The 13,400-nt window shown below is 57.7% G+C and overlaps 1 protein-coding gene across 1 annotated transcript in view; it reads left to right on the forward strand.

The window, feature by feature from the left end:
* Nucleotides 1-13,400, forward strand: part of DNAH9 (dynein axonemal heavy chain 9) — an 89,966-nt gene that overhangs the window by 9,945 nt on the left and 66,621 nt on the right. The window contains exons 7-17 of the mRNA XM_038757522.1: nt 3,384-3,551; nt 4,289-4,405; nt 4,815-4,965; nt 6,280-6,394; nt 7,083-7,151; nt 7,915-8,041; nt 8,940-9,195; nt 11,174-11,415; nt 11,901-12,036; nt 12,377-12,573; nt 12,666-13,072. Of these exons, the coding sequence (XP_038613450.1) occupies nt 3,384-3,551; nt 4,289-4,405; nt 4,815-4,965; nt 6,280-6,394; nt 7,083-7,151; nt 7,915-8,041; nt 8,940-9,195; nt 11,174-11,415; nt 11,901-12,036; nt 12,377-12,573; nt 12,666-13,072 (1,985 nt within the window). The remainder of the gene's footprint in view (nt 1-3,383; nt 3,552-4,288; nt 4,406-4,814; nt 4,966-6,279; nt 6,395-7,082; nt 7,152-7,914; nt 8,042-8,939; nt 9,196-11,173; nt 11,416-11,900; nt 12,037-12,376; nt 12,574-12,665; nt 13,073-13,400) is intronic.

Genomic DNA, 13,400 nt, shown 5'->3' on the forward strand with positions numbered 1-13,400 from the left:
GAATTCCCCCTCCCTTCGTGGTCCCTGGCCCTGTTAAATCTCCCTGACCGGTTCCCCGGTCCTCCCGCATCCCCAGTCAGTCAGCGTGAGGCTGCCACAGTTGCCCCCTCAGCAGTTTTACCCAAGCCAGCACTCCTTTCTTCCTGCCTTCTCCCTTCTCCTCCTTCCTTCCCTCCCTCTCCTCTGCTTCAATCCCATCCTGTCCCCTCTCGGTCCCTCCCAAAGCCCCTTTCGAAGCTGTTCCTCACTTTCGACCTGAACAGACAAGGACGAAATGCATCTGCCTTTGAGAGCGGTTGATTTTATGATATTCTTTAAGTATTTGTTTAAAGGGAGATCCTTGTGTCCCCCAGCGCCAAGCATTGTATTGAGCGCTGGGATGGATACAAACTGGTCAATTTGGACACAGTTCATGTCTCACATGGGGCTTACGGTCTTAATCCCCATTTTACAGGGGAAGTAACTGAGGCCCAGAGACGTTAAGTGACTTGCCTGAGGTCACATGGCAGACAAGGACGGAGCCAGAATTAGAACCCAGGGGATCCCAGAAAAAGCTATTCTCTCTGGACCCCTGTCCTTCTTCCTTCTTGTCTCTGGCCCTGAACTCACCCTTTCTTCTCCTCAGCCCTGTCCTTATCCTTATCTTCTCCCTTGTCCCTCTCTGCCTATTTCTCCCCCTTCCTCCTTTTCCATTAGTCGGTAGTATTTGAGTGCTTACTACTATGTGCCGAATACGTACAGAACGCTTGGGAGAGTGTGATAAAGTAGGTAGACACAATCCCTGCCCTCAAGGAGCTAATAATCTGTTGGGGAGACAGATCGGAAATGATCTACAAATTGGAGGAAGAAGCGTTCAAACCGTGGAGTGCCAGAATCGGTACGCACAAAAGTGCTGAGATGACAGAGAGGCTGGGACCTGGGTAGAAGAAAATGTCTTTGGAGAAAATCTCCTGGAGGAGAGAGGATGTCAGAAGTGCTGAAGGCAGGGAGAGCTGGTAGTCTGGTGTATTTGGATTGGGAGCGAGCCCCAGTCAATCCATCCATAGCATTTATTGAGCACCTGCAGTGTGCAGAACACTGTATGAGGCCTCCTGCCCTCAAGGAGCTGATGGTCTTGTTCCAGGCTGAAGGAAGGGCCTGAGCCAGGGGTCAGAGTTGGGAGAGTCAAGAAGGTGAGCCTGGGGAGAGTGGATGGGGTGGGAGAGCTGGGGTGCAGTGGGAGAAGAGTGGCTAGGTAAGAGGGGGAGAGTTGATGGAGTGCCTTAAAGCCAGTGGTCAGGAGTTTCTTTTGGATACTGAGAAGATTGGGAAACCACAGGAAGCTGCTGATGAGGTGTGTGTTGAAGGGTGTTTTAGAAGGATGATCCAGACAGCAGAGTGAAGTGTGAACTGGAGTGGGAGAGACTAGAGGCAGGGAGGGCCGGTGCAGGGGCTGATTGGAGTAATCCAGCTGGGATATGACAAGTGCCCAGGCGAGGGTGGGGACCTTGGGGGGCAGCGGACCTGGCGGATCCGTAAACTGCTACGGAGGGAAATCCGGCAGGTTGCAGCCGTGGACCGGACGTGGGAGTTGAAAAGGAGCCGTCGGTAAGGCCGTAGTCTTGGGTTTGGGAAATGGGGAGGATGGTGGTGTTGGCAGCTGGGATGGGCAAGGCGGAGGGAGGAGAGGTTTCGGGAGGGAAGATGAGGGGTTCAATTTCGGACACGGTGAGGCTGAGGTGCATCTAGTTGGAGAGGTCTTGGAGGCCGGAGGAGATGTGCAGATGTGCAGATGTGGGGAAGAGTTGGGACTGGTGAGGTTGAGCTGGGAACAATTTGCACAGAGGTTGTGGCTGAAACCGTGGGAGCTCGTCCCTGGCCCTGGGGAGGGAGTGCAGAGCCCCAAAGGTCCTCCACAGTTAAGGAGCGATGGCTTAGAGATCGAGGAGGATTAGGGTGGGGTAACTAACCATGGTTAGATTCGGCAAGGAGGGAGGCCATTGGTGACCTGGAGGAGTGTGGTCTCAGCAGAGTGAAGGGGACAGAAACCAGATAGTAGTGTCTCGAGAAGGGAGTTGGAGGGAAGGAAGTGCAGGTGGCTTTCGTGCTGACTTCCCCTCTTTCTTGCCTTGCCCTCCATTCCCCTCCCTCTTTTCTTACACCATCCCCTCCACCCTGAGTCCTCTCTCCCCCCCTTCTCCTCTCGCCCTCTCCTGCCTCGTCACCCTAGCCCCATTCTATGGTTAATTGTCCTCAACCTCCTCTCTGGGAACAATGCCTCTGTGAGATGGTCTCACATAATTTTTTTCAGCCAACATTAGCATGGATTTAGCCCAGTTTACCCGATGCCCCATGTGGCTGTGAGGGCTGCAGTTAATTAGGGCAACAGCAGTGAATCAGTAATGAGGGGATGGTGCCGGGCCTGCCAGCCAGGACTGGCTTTGATGTGAGCATGACATCTCGGGCCCCTACCCTCCCGGTCACCCAGTGGCCCATCCGGCACAGCACTCACCCTCAGACAGTGGCACTTGGGCATTGGGAGAAACCAGTTGCTGGCACCCACCCACCCTCACGGTTGGCAGCCCTGATTCTCCATTTTCTGCCCCTGGCCTTCATCCTCCCCCTCACTGCTCCTACCCAGCATGGAATTTTGGGAACTTGCCTGAGTTTCTGGCAAGAATTCTCATGGGAGCAGATTCCCTGTCCTCACTCTGTCCTGGAGAAGCTTTTCCTATTTTTTTGAACTTGAGTGGCCTCCATGCCGCAACTTACCTTCGTGTCCACATCTTCCTGCCTGCTCTTTGCCCCGTCTGAGGCCTTTCCTAGGGGTTCTGGTGTCTCTGAATCTGCTAGGAATGATGGGGGCTGGAGTGAAAGAGCTGGTACTGTGCCCATAGGGCAGTGGGCTCCCTGCCTGGGGAGGGTATAGATGGGCAGCCATTCAGGAGCTGTAGACCCTCTCATCTTTGGCACTGTGCCCAGGGAGGGATTGTAAGGGGACGAACAGTGCTCCCCACACCCCTGCAATGCCCTCCCACTCCTCAACTCTTTCACCTTCTCTTGATTCTTTTTCGTTATGGGCGGGGAATTTGTCTGATAATTGTTATATTGTACTCTCCCAAGTGCTTACTACAGTGCTTTGCACACAGTAAGCACTCAATAAATATGATTGAGCGAATGAATGAACACCAAAGTTGGGGAAGGTCAGCTTGGCTGTTCTTCCTGCCTGAAAAATGATGGGGGTGGAGCCCATGGCGTCCCATCCACCGTGCCAAGCTCACGGCCCCCATGCTTCCACGTAAATGTTAGGCCTGGCCCCAGCTCCTGGGATCTGGTCATCAGGGATAGGGTGTGCCGTCTCCACCCTCACGGGTTCTCTGACCTGTCGGATGCTGTGCGGCCAGGCACTCCTCCGGACGGCGCTGGACGTCCTGAAGATGGAAAAGCTGGAGTTGGGTGGGGCCCGCGGCCAGGCTCTCACTGAACAGGCCCAGAGCGTGTTTGCGCTCTTCCAAGATGCCTTCAGAAGCTTCTCTGAGAGCAGCTATGACTGCCTGGATCCCGAGCACATGGTAAGGGGCTGGTGGGAGGGAGGGAGCGAAGGAGGGAGAGGGCGACAGGTTTACAGAGGCTGGGCAGCACAAGGGACAGGGAGGTGGGCATTTGGGTCTGGCATCAGGGCTGGGGAAGTGGGCAGGACATATTATGACGACAGGTCTGGGAGTCGGGAGACCTGGCTTCTAATTCAGGCTCTGTCACTTGCCAGCGATGTGTTCTTGGGCAAGTCACCCAATTTTTCTGTGCCTCTGTTTCTTCATATGTCCAACAGGGGTTAAATACCTCTCCCAAGAGCCGTGCGAGCCCCATGTGTCTGATCTGATTGTTTTGTATCCAACCCAGCATTTAGCCCAGGGTTTGGGACATAATGAGCAATTAACAAATACCACTGTTGTTATTATTTTTACGGCTATTATTATTACTTCCTGTGGCTCCTGAGTCCCGGGTAGGAGCTGCTGGCGAGTGGAGAGTCAATCCACCGGCACGTCCGCCCGCTCGCCCTCCCGGCGACGGCATGGTTGGAACCCAGAGCGGAGCCTTGCCGTTCTCCGGTGTGTGGCTCGCCTGGGGTGAGGTCTGTTGCCCAGTTGGGAGCTCAGCCTCTAGGAGGATCCTTCGAGTGGTGCCAGGGGCACCCTGTGGTCAGCTGGATTTCCAGGTCCAGTCTGATATCCCGGTCCGCCCCAGCGGACCCATGGCCCCGGGCCTGTCCGAACAGCTTTGTTCCTGCCTGTAGCTGATGTTTCCACAGGAGTTTGAGAGAGACTTCTTGGAGTTCCGGCAGAAGGCAGAAGATCTGGACCGAAGGCTGGGAACCATCTTCACCAAAGCTCTGAGTGACGTGTCTGGTTTGGAGCATGCCTTGAAGGTGCGTGGGAGTCGCCCAACGGGCTGATGCCAACGCCGTCGTGATGGGTCTCTCGACTGAGCTGCCCGAGATCTCCCCGAGATCTAAGAGCTGATGACGGGGTGGGGGCTGAGCGCAGGCAATGCATTGATCCCGCCCTCCGGAAGGAAGCGAGCTCTCTGCCCCCCCCCCCCCCCCCCACGCTCCATGGTGTCCGACGCCTCTCGGCCCGGTCCGCAAGGTGTCGGCCGACATCTGGAAGTGTCCGTGTGGCCTGCCTGAGGCAACTGACCAGAGGGTGACTGAGGGAGAGAGGGAGGAGAGGTTGGGACTTACGGGTTCAGGGCTCTCCCCAAGCATCGCATCGCCTCCCGTTCTAGAGGGAGGGCGATCACTTTGGGGGACGAATGCCCTTTCTTCATCCCCCCAGCTGCTGGACATCTTTGGGAGCCTTCTCGAAAGACCAATACTGGAGGCCAGTGCAACTGCCCAGTATCCTGCCCTCATCGCGATGGTCGACAGAGAGCTGGATGCAGCGGGACTCCTCCACTGCCGGCGCCTCCGGGAGGAGGCCGAGCTCGGTACGGGCCCAGTTGATTTCCTGGCCCTAGCCTGATCACTGTCTTCGCCCTGTCCCTGCCCGCGGCTGAGCCCTCGTTCTGTGCCTGCGTAAGGATAGCCCCATCCCTGCCAGCGGAGTCTCCCTGGCAGAGCAAGGCACCTGGCCTGTGGGGACTGCTGCTTATGTGAGGCAAGGTCTGGGCTGATGGTGGCTCGGGCTCCCCCCTTCCCTGTCAGTACCCAGCCGGACCAGTGCTTAGGGGAGCGCGTGCCCATTATCTATGATACCAGCTTTCCACTGGGGCAAACTGAGGGTGGGACATGGAAGGGGGTGGTGGGGCTTTGGGAAGACAAGGAATGAAAGAAGGAAAGAGGGAGAAAGAAGAGGAAGTAAAAGGTGTAAAAGGAGGAGCGTATCCTCCCGCACTGCGTCGACTCCGGTCCCCACTTGGGCTACGTGCAGGTGATGTTCTCGCCCGCCTGCCAGCCGGCCTCTTCCCGTTCAGTACCCTCGACTCTTTTTCAACACCAAGGCTGGGACGAGGTAGATCTGCTAACCTTCCTACCCGAAAGATGCCAAGTCCATGGTCCCCACAGAGTGGGCACTTAGGAACCCCTCCTTCCCCCGCAGCTGTAGAACAGGCAGCTCCAGATCCCCACTGCGGCAGGGGTGTGGAGTCGTTAGTGGCCTTCCAAGGGCAGGGTTGGGCACCCCTGCCCCTGAGGGGCCTGGGCAGGCTGCCGGGGAGGGGTTGAGGTGGGCGAGCCCAACAGTTAACCGGCCAAGATCTTGAGGAGGGGGCGACCACGGCGAGAGCCGGCATGGGAGCTTTTGCTGCACCGCCCACGGTTCCCAGGGTGGGCGGCATTTGACCGATGGGGAGGCAGAGTGGCCCGGTATAGAGAGCACAGAGTTATCGGTCGGGAGCTCTTCACTGGCCTGCTGTGTGACCTTGGGTAAGTCAAGTCAGGTCACTTGACTACTATGGACCTCTGCCTCCTCCCCTGTAAAATGGGTTTGAGATTTCTGGTCCCCCTTCCCCTTGGACCGGGCACCTCGTGTGAGGCAGGGACAGTGTCCAGTGTGATTACCCTGGGTCCACCCCAGCAGTCAGCACAGAATGAGCGCTGCATTAATCCATCACGGTCGCTCTCCTGGTCTCCTACCCCATCTCATTGACGGGTCACAGATCCCGGACTGTTGGCAGCCAGCTCTGGCTAGCTGCCCTGCTAGAGGGAGCAGCCGGAGGGGGAGCAGTTCGGGTCTCGGCTGCTACTTTGCCCGCGGCTTCAGTGCGGCACGTGAGCCTTCCCTCACCCCGTCTGTGCTGTAGGATTTGCCCCGACACACCGGAACACGTCAGCCATGGTCGGGGGGCTGCGCTGGGCCCAGGAGCTACGAGAACGCATCCAGGGTCCATTCAGGAGCTTTGGGCGGATCCCACTACCGTGAGTTATGTTACAGTCCCCGTCCCCACCCCCCAGCCCCCATCTACCCCCATGGAGCCCCCAAGGCAGCTGCTCTGCCACGTATCTGCCCAGGACATTGGGGAGTGGCTCCGGCGGCTCTTGTGCCTATTGATCCCTCTGCCTCTCCCTCGGACGGGGCATTACCCCGGCCGGGCCAGGCGGAGTGGGGCTGTATGGAGACGGTCCCCCACCCTGGGTGTATGGTCCCCTGCCCCGGGCTTGGGCTGTATGGGCTGAGGGGGGTCGGAGAAGCTGGCATGTCGGTGCCCAGGGTGGTGTGGGGGGTTGACTCGGAGACTCATTGTCTTCCCTGCCACTGTCTAAGATGGATCAAAGTGAAGCTGAGGCAGCGGGTAGAGCCCAGCTGCTTCTGCGCCGGCAGAGGCAGCAGATGATTAGCGACCGCGCCTCCAGAGCCCACGGTTCCCCTGCACGGAGGGCTCCGGGTGCTCGCAGGAACCCCCAGGTTCTCCAGGGCCTTTGCCAATAACAGCTCTGTCGGCCCCTCCGCCAGGGACCGCGGCCTGGGGACGGGGAGGTGGGTGTCTGGGAGGACTTCCCAGTTTTCTCGGCTGCTGCCCGGAGGTTCCTCATTCCCCATTCTGGGGACCCCCTCGCTTTCCTAACTCCACCGACCCACTGATCCAGGACAGACCACACCCTACAGGTGCCTGGAGTCTGAAGCTGGAGAGAGAGTGATCCAGAAATATGAAGATCTACTTCTGTCACTGGAGAGGTCAGTGGTGCTCCCCTCTTCCCCCTGCCCCTGAACCTCTCCCGTCCCCGGCACCTGTCCCCCTTGGCCCTCCAGCTCCTGTCTCTGGCCCGTTGGATATCTGTTTGGGCCCGGGCTGACCTCGTGCCGTGGTTGACCTGGCCAATGCGAGGGGATCGGAACTCTCTCCCACGAGGTTCAGGGATCCCCTCTCCCTTCCCCAGGCCCTGTACTCTGTAGACCCATCTTCCCCATTTCAGAGTGCCCTGGGGTCCAGCGTCTTACCACCCAACTCTAATTCACTCCCTGATCGGGGGGTGTTCCAGTCATGTCATTCAGAGTGCCCTGGGGTCCAGCCTCTTCCCACCCAACCCTAATTCACTCCCAGATCGGGGCGCGTTCCAGCCACATCCTTCCCTCATTTCTCTGCCTTCTGGAAATGGGATCAGCTCGGAGGGCACGGAGCCTCCCCGTAGTCACCCCTGACCACAGCGTGTACAATGGGGTCGATGCTGGGGGCTCCAGGTTTCCCAGTTCAGGAGAGGGGAGGACTTTGAATCTGGTGGGTCCCCCACCCTCTGACCTCTTCTGCCTTTCCCCAACCTTCCCCGGCCCCCTTTCCCCAGCAACCCGGGTCCCCCCCTGCCCTGTTTGGTGGCCAAGGAGTGGTTCTGTGGGTCGGGAGACTGGGGATGTTTGTTGCACTCGGTATCTGGCACAGGGTGAGGTGCGAGCTTTGGGAAAGAGGGGTGTCCTCAGCCCAAGACTCTCCTGGTCCTCCTAGGTATGAGAGGAAGCTGTATGAGGGCTGGTGCCGGACCGTGTCAGAGACGTCTCAGTGCAACCTCAGCCAGCCGCTCCTCCTGCGAGATCCGGACACCTGCCAGATCACAGTCAACTTTGATCCCCAGGTAAGGTGTCAACACCTACTCAGTCTGATCCCTCCGGCTTCTGAGTCAGTGAGTCGATCATATCTATTAGAGTGCTTACTGTGTGCAGGGCACGGTACCAGGTGAGTGAGTGAGTACATTGTCACAGAGTTGGTAGATGTGTTTCCTGCTATAACGAACTTACAGTCTAGAATCCCCTGTTTAGCTCTTGCTTCTCCAGAAGGAGAGGGGAGATGGTTTCAAGGGCATTTTAGGAAGCCTCCCCTGGCAGCAAGGTGTAGGAAGGACTGGAGGGCAGAGGCTGGAGGCTGGGAGGCCAGCGAGGAGGCTGATGCAGGGGTAGAGCTGCGGTCCGAAGCGTGTCGGGATCGAGGTCCTGGCCCAAAGGATGGGTCGAGAAATAAGGTAAGGGAAGAATCGAGCAGGACGGCTAGTGCTAGGATAAACCCATGGAGCGACCGCCGGTACTCCGAGTCCCTCCCTCACTCAGCCAGCCACCATGAGCGGGGCCATGCTAAATGTCCATGAGCCTCTGCATTGGACGCCACTGGCGGCAGACACCGTCTGAAGTGGTGGCGGATGCAGCTTTTGAGGGGGAGGAGGCTAGACAGCCTTCTCTCCTTCCCCTTGCCCTGCTTGCATGCCCCCCCTCCCCTGCCCCGCCCTCCCACTCCCTCCAAACCCCCTGCTCTTCTACCATGCAGCCAGCTGCTGGGGGCCAGGATGTCTGGCTACCCCCTAGATCTCCCAATCCCTCTCTCCCTGTGAGGTCACTCATTCCCAGATGATCTGGGGAAGGCAGTGGTGAGTCAGAATTTGAACCCGATGCTCTTCTGGGGCTCCAGCAGAGGCTCCCCCCAGCTTTCTGGCCTCTGTGGAGAGTTGGCTGCTGGTGGCCCACGTGACTCCTTGTCCCCAGCTGGTGTCGGTGCTGCGGGAGGTCAGGTACCTGGAGACCCAGCGGGCTTGGCCCATACCGGCGGTGGCGCTGGAAATGTCCTCTGCCAAAGAAGCGAGCCGGCGGCTTGTGGCCCTGCTGGAGCTGTTGGCCGATGGCTACAACAAGGTGCGTCGGTCGCTGCTGCCGGTGGAACTTCCCCTGGTGGACCAGCGGCTACTTGACCTGGATCTCAGGCTGCGGGAGGCCGAGGAGTCGCTCAACTGGAAATCGGAAGGTGATTGGAGGTGGGGGCTGGGGACATTCCCTGGAATAATAATTATGGTACTTTTTAAGCACTTACCATGTGCTGTTCTAAACACTGGGGTAGATACCTTGTGGGACCTTGGGCAAATCACTTCACTTCTCTGAGCCTCAGTTCCCTCATCTGTCAAATGGGGATGAAGACTGTGAGCCCCAAGTGGGACAACCTGATCACCTTGTATCTCCCCCAGTGCTTAGAACAGTGCTTGGCAGATAGTAAGCGCTTAATAAATACCACCATTATTATTATACATGTTAATCAGGTTAGACACAGTCCCTGTCCCATGTCTCACACTCAGATTTCCCTGGCTCACCCCCAGCCCTCCATCCCCAGATCCTGGAGCTGCCCTAACCACTGCCTCCCGGGAGGGACTGGTGACTAGGGTCATTGACCTGGGGTCAGCGGTCGGACTCCTGAACGGACATATGGCCTGAAAGCCTACCCTTACCTGGCTCCTGACCTATATTCCCGGTTTGGGGTCTAGCTCCGGCCTAGATTCATTCATTCATTCAATCGTATATATTGAGCGCTTACTGCGTGCAGAGCACTGTACTGAGCGCTTGGGAAGTACAAGTCGGTAACATACAGAGACGGTCCCTACCCAACAACAGGCTCACTGTCTAGAAGGGGGAGAGAGAGACAACAAGACAAAACAAGTAGACAGGTGTCAATATCATCAGAATAAATAGAATTATAGCTATATACACATCATTAATAAAATAAATATAGTATGTACAAATAAAATAGAGTAATAAATACGTACAAATATATTCAAGTGCTATGGAGAGGGGAAGGGGGTAGGGCTGGGGGGCAATGGGGAGGAGGAGGAGGAGAGGAAAAAAGGGGGGGCTCAATCAGGAAAGGCTTCCTGGAGGAGGTGAGCTCTCATAGGGCTTTGAAGGGAGGAAGAGAGCTAGTTTGGCGGATGTGTGGAGGGAGGGCATTCCGGACCAGAGGAAGGCCGTGGGCTGGGGGTCGACGGCAGGACAGGCGAGAAGGAGGTCCAGTGAAGAGGTGAGCGGCAGAGGAATGGAGTGTACGGGCTGGGCTGTAGATGGAGAGAAAGGAGGTGAGGTAGGAGGGGGAGAGGTGATGGAGAGCCTTGAAGCCGAGAGTGAGGAGTTTTTGCTTGATTCCTGGGCTCAGATCAGTTGGCTCCGGCCAGGATTCCTAGGGTCCGGTCAGCTGGTTCCAGCCTGGCCCTCCTGTGGAGATACCTGCTGCTGCCAGCACCTGGCCCCTGGTCACAGCGCCCGAGGGCAGGTCCAGACTGGGCAGCTGGGGTGATGTCTGGGCCATGGGGAAGTGGGGCCGACGAAGACCCCGGCCTCACGCGCCCTGCTCCCTTGTCAGGAGCTGCAGTGGGTTGTTGGGCGCAGGGCCAGCTGGCCGGGCTTTAGGACTTAATTTTAACAATAATAATAGTTATCATTATTATTATTATAATGGTATGTGTTAAATGCTTACTATGTGCCATGCACTGTTATAAGCTCTGGGGCAGATACAGATTAATCAGGTTGGAGACAGTCCCTGTCCCACATGGGCTCACAGTCTCAATCCGCATCTTACAGATGAGGTAACGGAGGCACAGAGAAGTCAAGCGACTTGCCCAAGATCACACAGCAGATGAGTGGCAGAGCCAGGATTAGAACCCAGGTCCTTCTGACTCTCAGACTAGTGCTATATCCACTAGGCCATGCTGCTTCTGCTGCTTGACAGAACCCAGGGCACCTGAGCTGATGGTTCCAGGACAGCTGTGGAGAGTCGGTCCCTCTCGTGGGGCCCCCTTCCTGCTCCCTTGCTGAGGGTCCTGCCTCCTCGGGCTGGGGAGGCTGGCTGGAGCACCATAATCCTCACCCTGCTCAGGAAGTTACAAACTGAGCAGAGCACGGGAGCTTCGAGGGCCTCTCCTCCTGCTACCGCCCTGATCCGGTCTGTCCGTCTCTCTCAGGGGCTTGGGACTACATCCGGAGCGTTACTGACGGAGTCTGCGATCTCAAGCAGAGGCTTCGGCAGACCAAGGACAACGTAGAGGAGATCCAGAACATCTTGAAAACGTGGCTGCCGCCGATTTTCGAGAGAAAAGATGGGAAAAAGGAATCTCTCCTGAGCCTGGATGATTGGCCAGAACACCTGGGCAAGCGCTACAGTCTGATCCAGGAGTCCGGCCGGCGAATCCACTCCCTCGTGGGGGTACTGACTCATCCCGCGGACCGGGAGATGGGCTGAGGCTATGGAGAAGATGCTGTCTGTGTGCGTGTGTCTGTGTGCATGTGTTTGTGCACTTGTGTGTGGGTGTGTCCTTTTGCGTGTCTGTGTATGTGGGTGGGTGTTCCTGTGGGTGGGTGTGTCCTTTTGTGTGTCTGTGTATGTGGGTGTGTGTTCCTGTGTGTGGGTATCTGTGGGCATGTAGCCCTCTGGGCTAAGGGACTAAGGCCATCCAAGGTTGGTTGATGCTTGTTGCTGCTTCGGGGACCCCCTGAGACTGCCAGCCACCTTGTCCAGTAAACCTGGTGCGGGTTAAGGTCCAGTGCAAGGGAATCGGTGCCCAGCAGCCCCTTGGGCTTCCTGCTGGGGCTGGGATCTGCCCATCTGTGCCCTCCTGTGCCTGCTCTGTCTCAGTTTGAAAATGCCCTCTCCTCTCTCCCTTCCCCCTGCCTGCCATTCTCCCCAAAAAGGAAAACCAGAGACTCTTCTTGGCCGACCCGGCCTCTGGCCCATGGCTGGCTTATGTCGAGCACATCGACGACATGGTGCTGGAAGGTTTCTTCATGGCCATCGAGTGTTCCCTCAACTTCCTCCTGGAAAACACTGGTAACTGCTTTGGAGACTGAAACCCGAGATAAGGGAGAGGAAGAGGGAGGGAGAGAGAGAGAGAAAGAGAGAGAGTTTGTCTGTCTGTCCAGTGGGGTGTGCCTAGGGCTTTTTGGTGATGGGGGGCAGATCTTGTCCCTCTGTAGACAATGAGGAATGGTTGGGGAGGATGGGCCAGGCTCAGTTCTTTAAATAAATAATGCTCAGGGCCAGTGGAGATAGTTCTGCCCCACATTCCCCAGTTTGCCGGCCCTTTCCGTTGGAGATGGGCTCTCAGGGTGGGGTGGGAGGTCTGCTAGCGGTCTTGGCCGTCCCACCTCTCTGACCCTTGCTTTTCCAGATCCGAAGTCCAGACTGGCCCCCTTGCTGGAAGTCCAGCTGGATCTCTCCCTCCCCGAGCTGGTCTTTCAACCCTCCCTGGACCCCGGAGCCAGTGACGGCTTGTACGGCATCATCAAGGGGCTGGTCAGTGACACCTTCAGAATGTCTTCGCTCGTCCCCCGCATTGCTCAGCATAAGGACTGCCCTCACTACCAGGTACCCCCCCGGCTGCCCGGCCCCACTCCCTCCGGACCAGCGAGCTGTCCTCAAGTATGTTCAGCTATGTCTCCTCCCTCCACCCACCGCAGGCTGACCTCGAGGCCGTGGCCACTCTGGTCTCCTCACGCCTCACGGTGATGGAGAGGACACGGAGGGCCATGGCTGCCGGCTGCGACTACCGTGACACCTTTGACCGCTATGTCGGCCTGTTTGTGGACGAGCGCCAGGAGGTGCTGAGGCAGTTTCTGGCCCACGGGCGTGTGCTTGGCCCCGAGGAAGGTGGGGTCCCCGAGGCACCCCCAACCCTGGAGCAGTTTAAAGAGCAGATCGATTCCTATGAGAAGATCTTCGAGGAGGTGAGCCGCCTGGAGCCCGCTCGGTTGTTGACCGGGTGGCTGCGGGTCGATGCCCGCCCCCTGAAGGCATCCCTGCTGTCGGTCGTCAAGCGCTGGAGCCTCATGTTTAAGCAGCATCTGGTCGACCATGTGACCTGCAGGTAGGTGGGCTCCTCTCCGTGGCTTCCAGTCAGTCAGGTTTATCCCGCCCCGTGGGGCGATTGGATTCCCGATCGCTTCACTTCCTTAGGGAACTGATCTTGAGTGGCCGGGGCCTTTGGCTCAGAGTCCCAGACCGGGTGCTTTCCGGGGCAGCCCTCCTGGATGCTTCTCTCAGTGGTCCCCTCGGCTGAGACTGGACCGTGGCCCTCCCAGAGGTCGTGCACCCTGGGTTACCTGGGACTCTGAGCTCTGCCCACAGACTGGGAAGCTGCCGGTCAGTGGACCAAGAGAAGCCGGTTCCTTGCATTGTCCAGCTAGACAGGGGTG

The sequence above is a fragment of the Tachyglossus aculeatus genome, chromosome 15 (assembly GCF_015852505.1).
Source record: "Tachyglossus aculeatus isolate mTacAcu1 chromosome 15, mTacAcu1.pri, whole genome shotgun sequence".
Taxonomy (NCBI): Eukaryota; Metazoa; Chordata; class Mammalia; order Monotremata; family Tachyglossidae; genus Tachyglossus; species Tachyglossus aculeatus.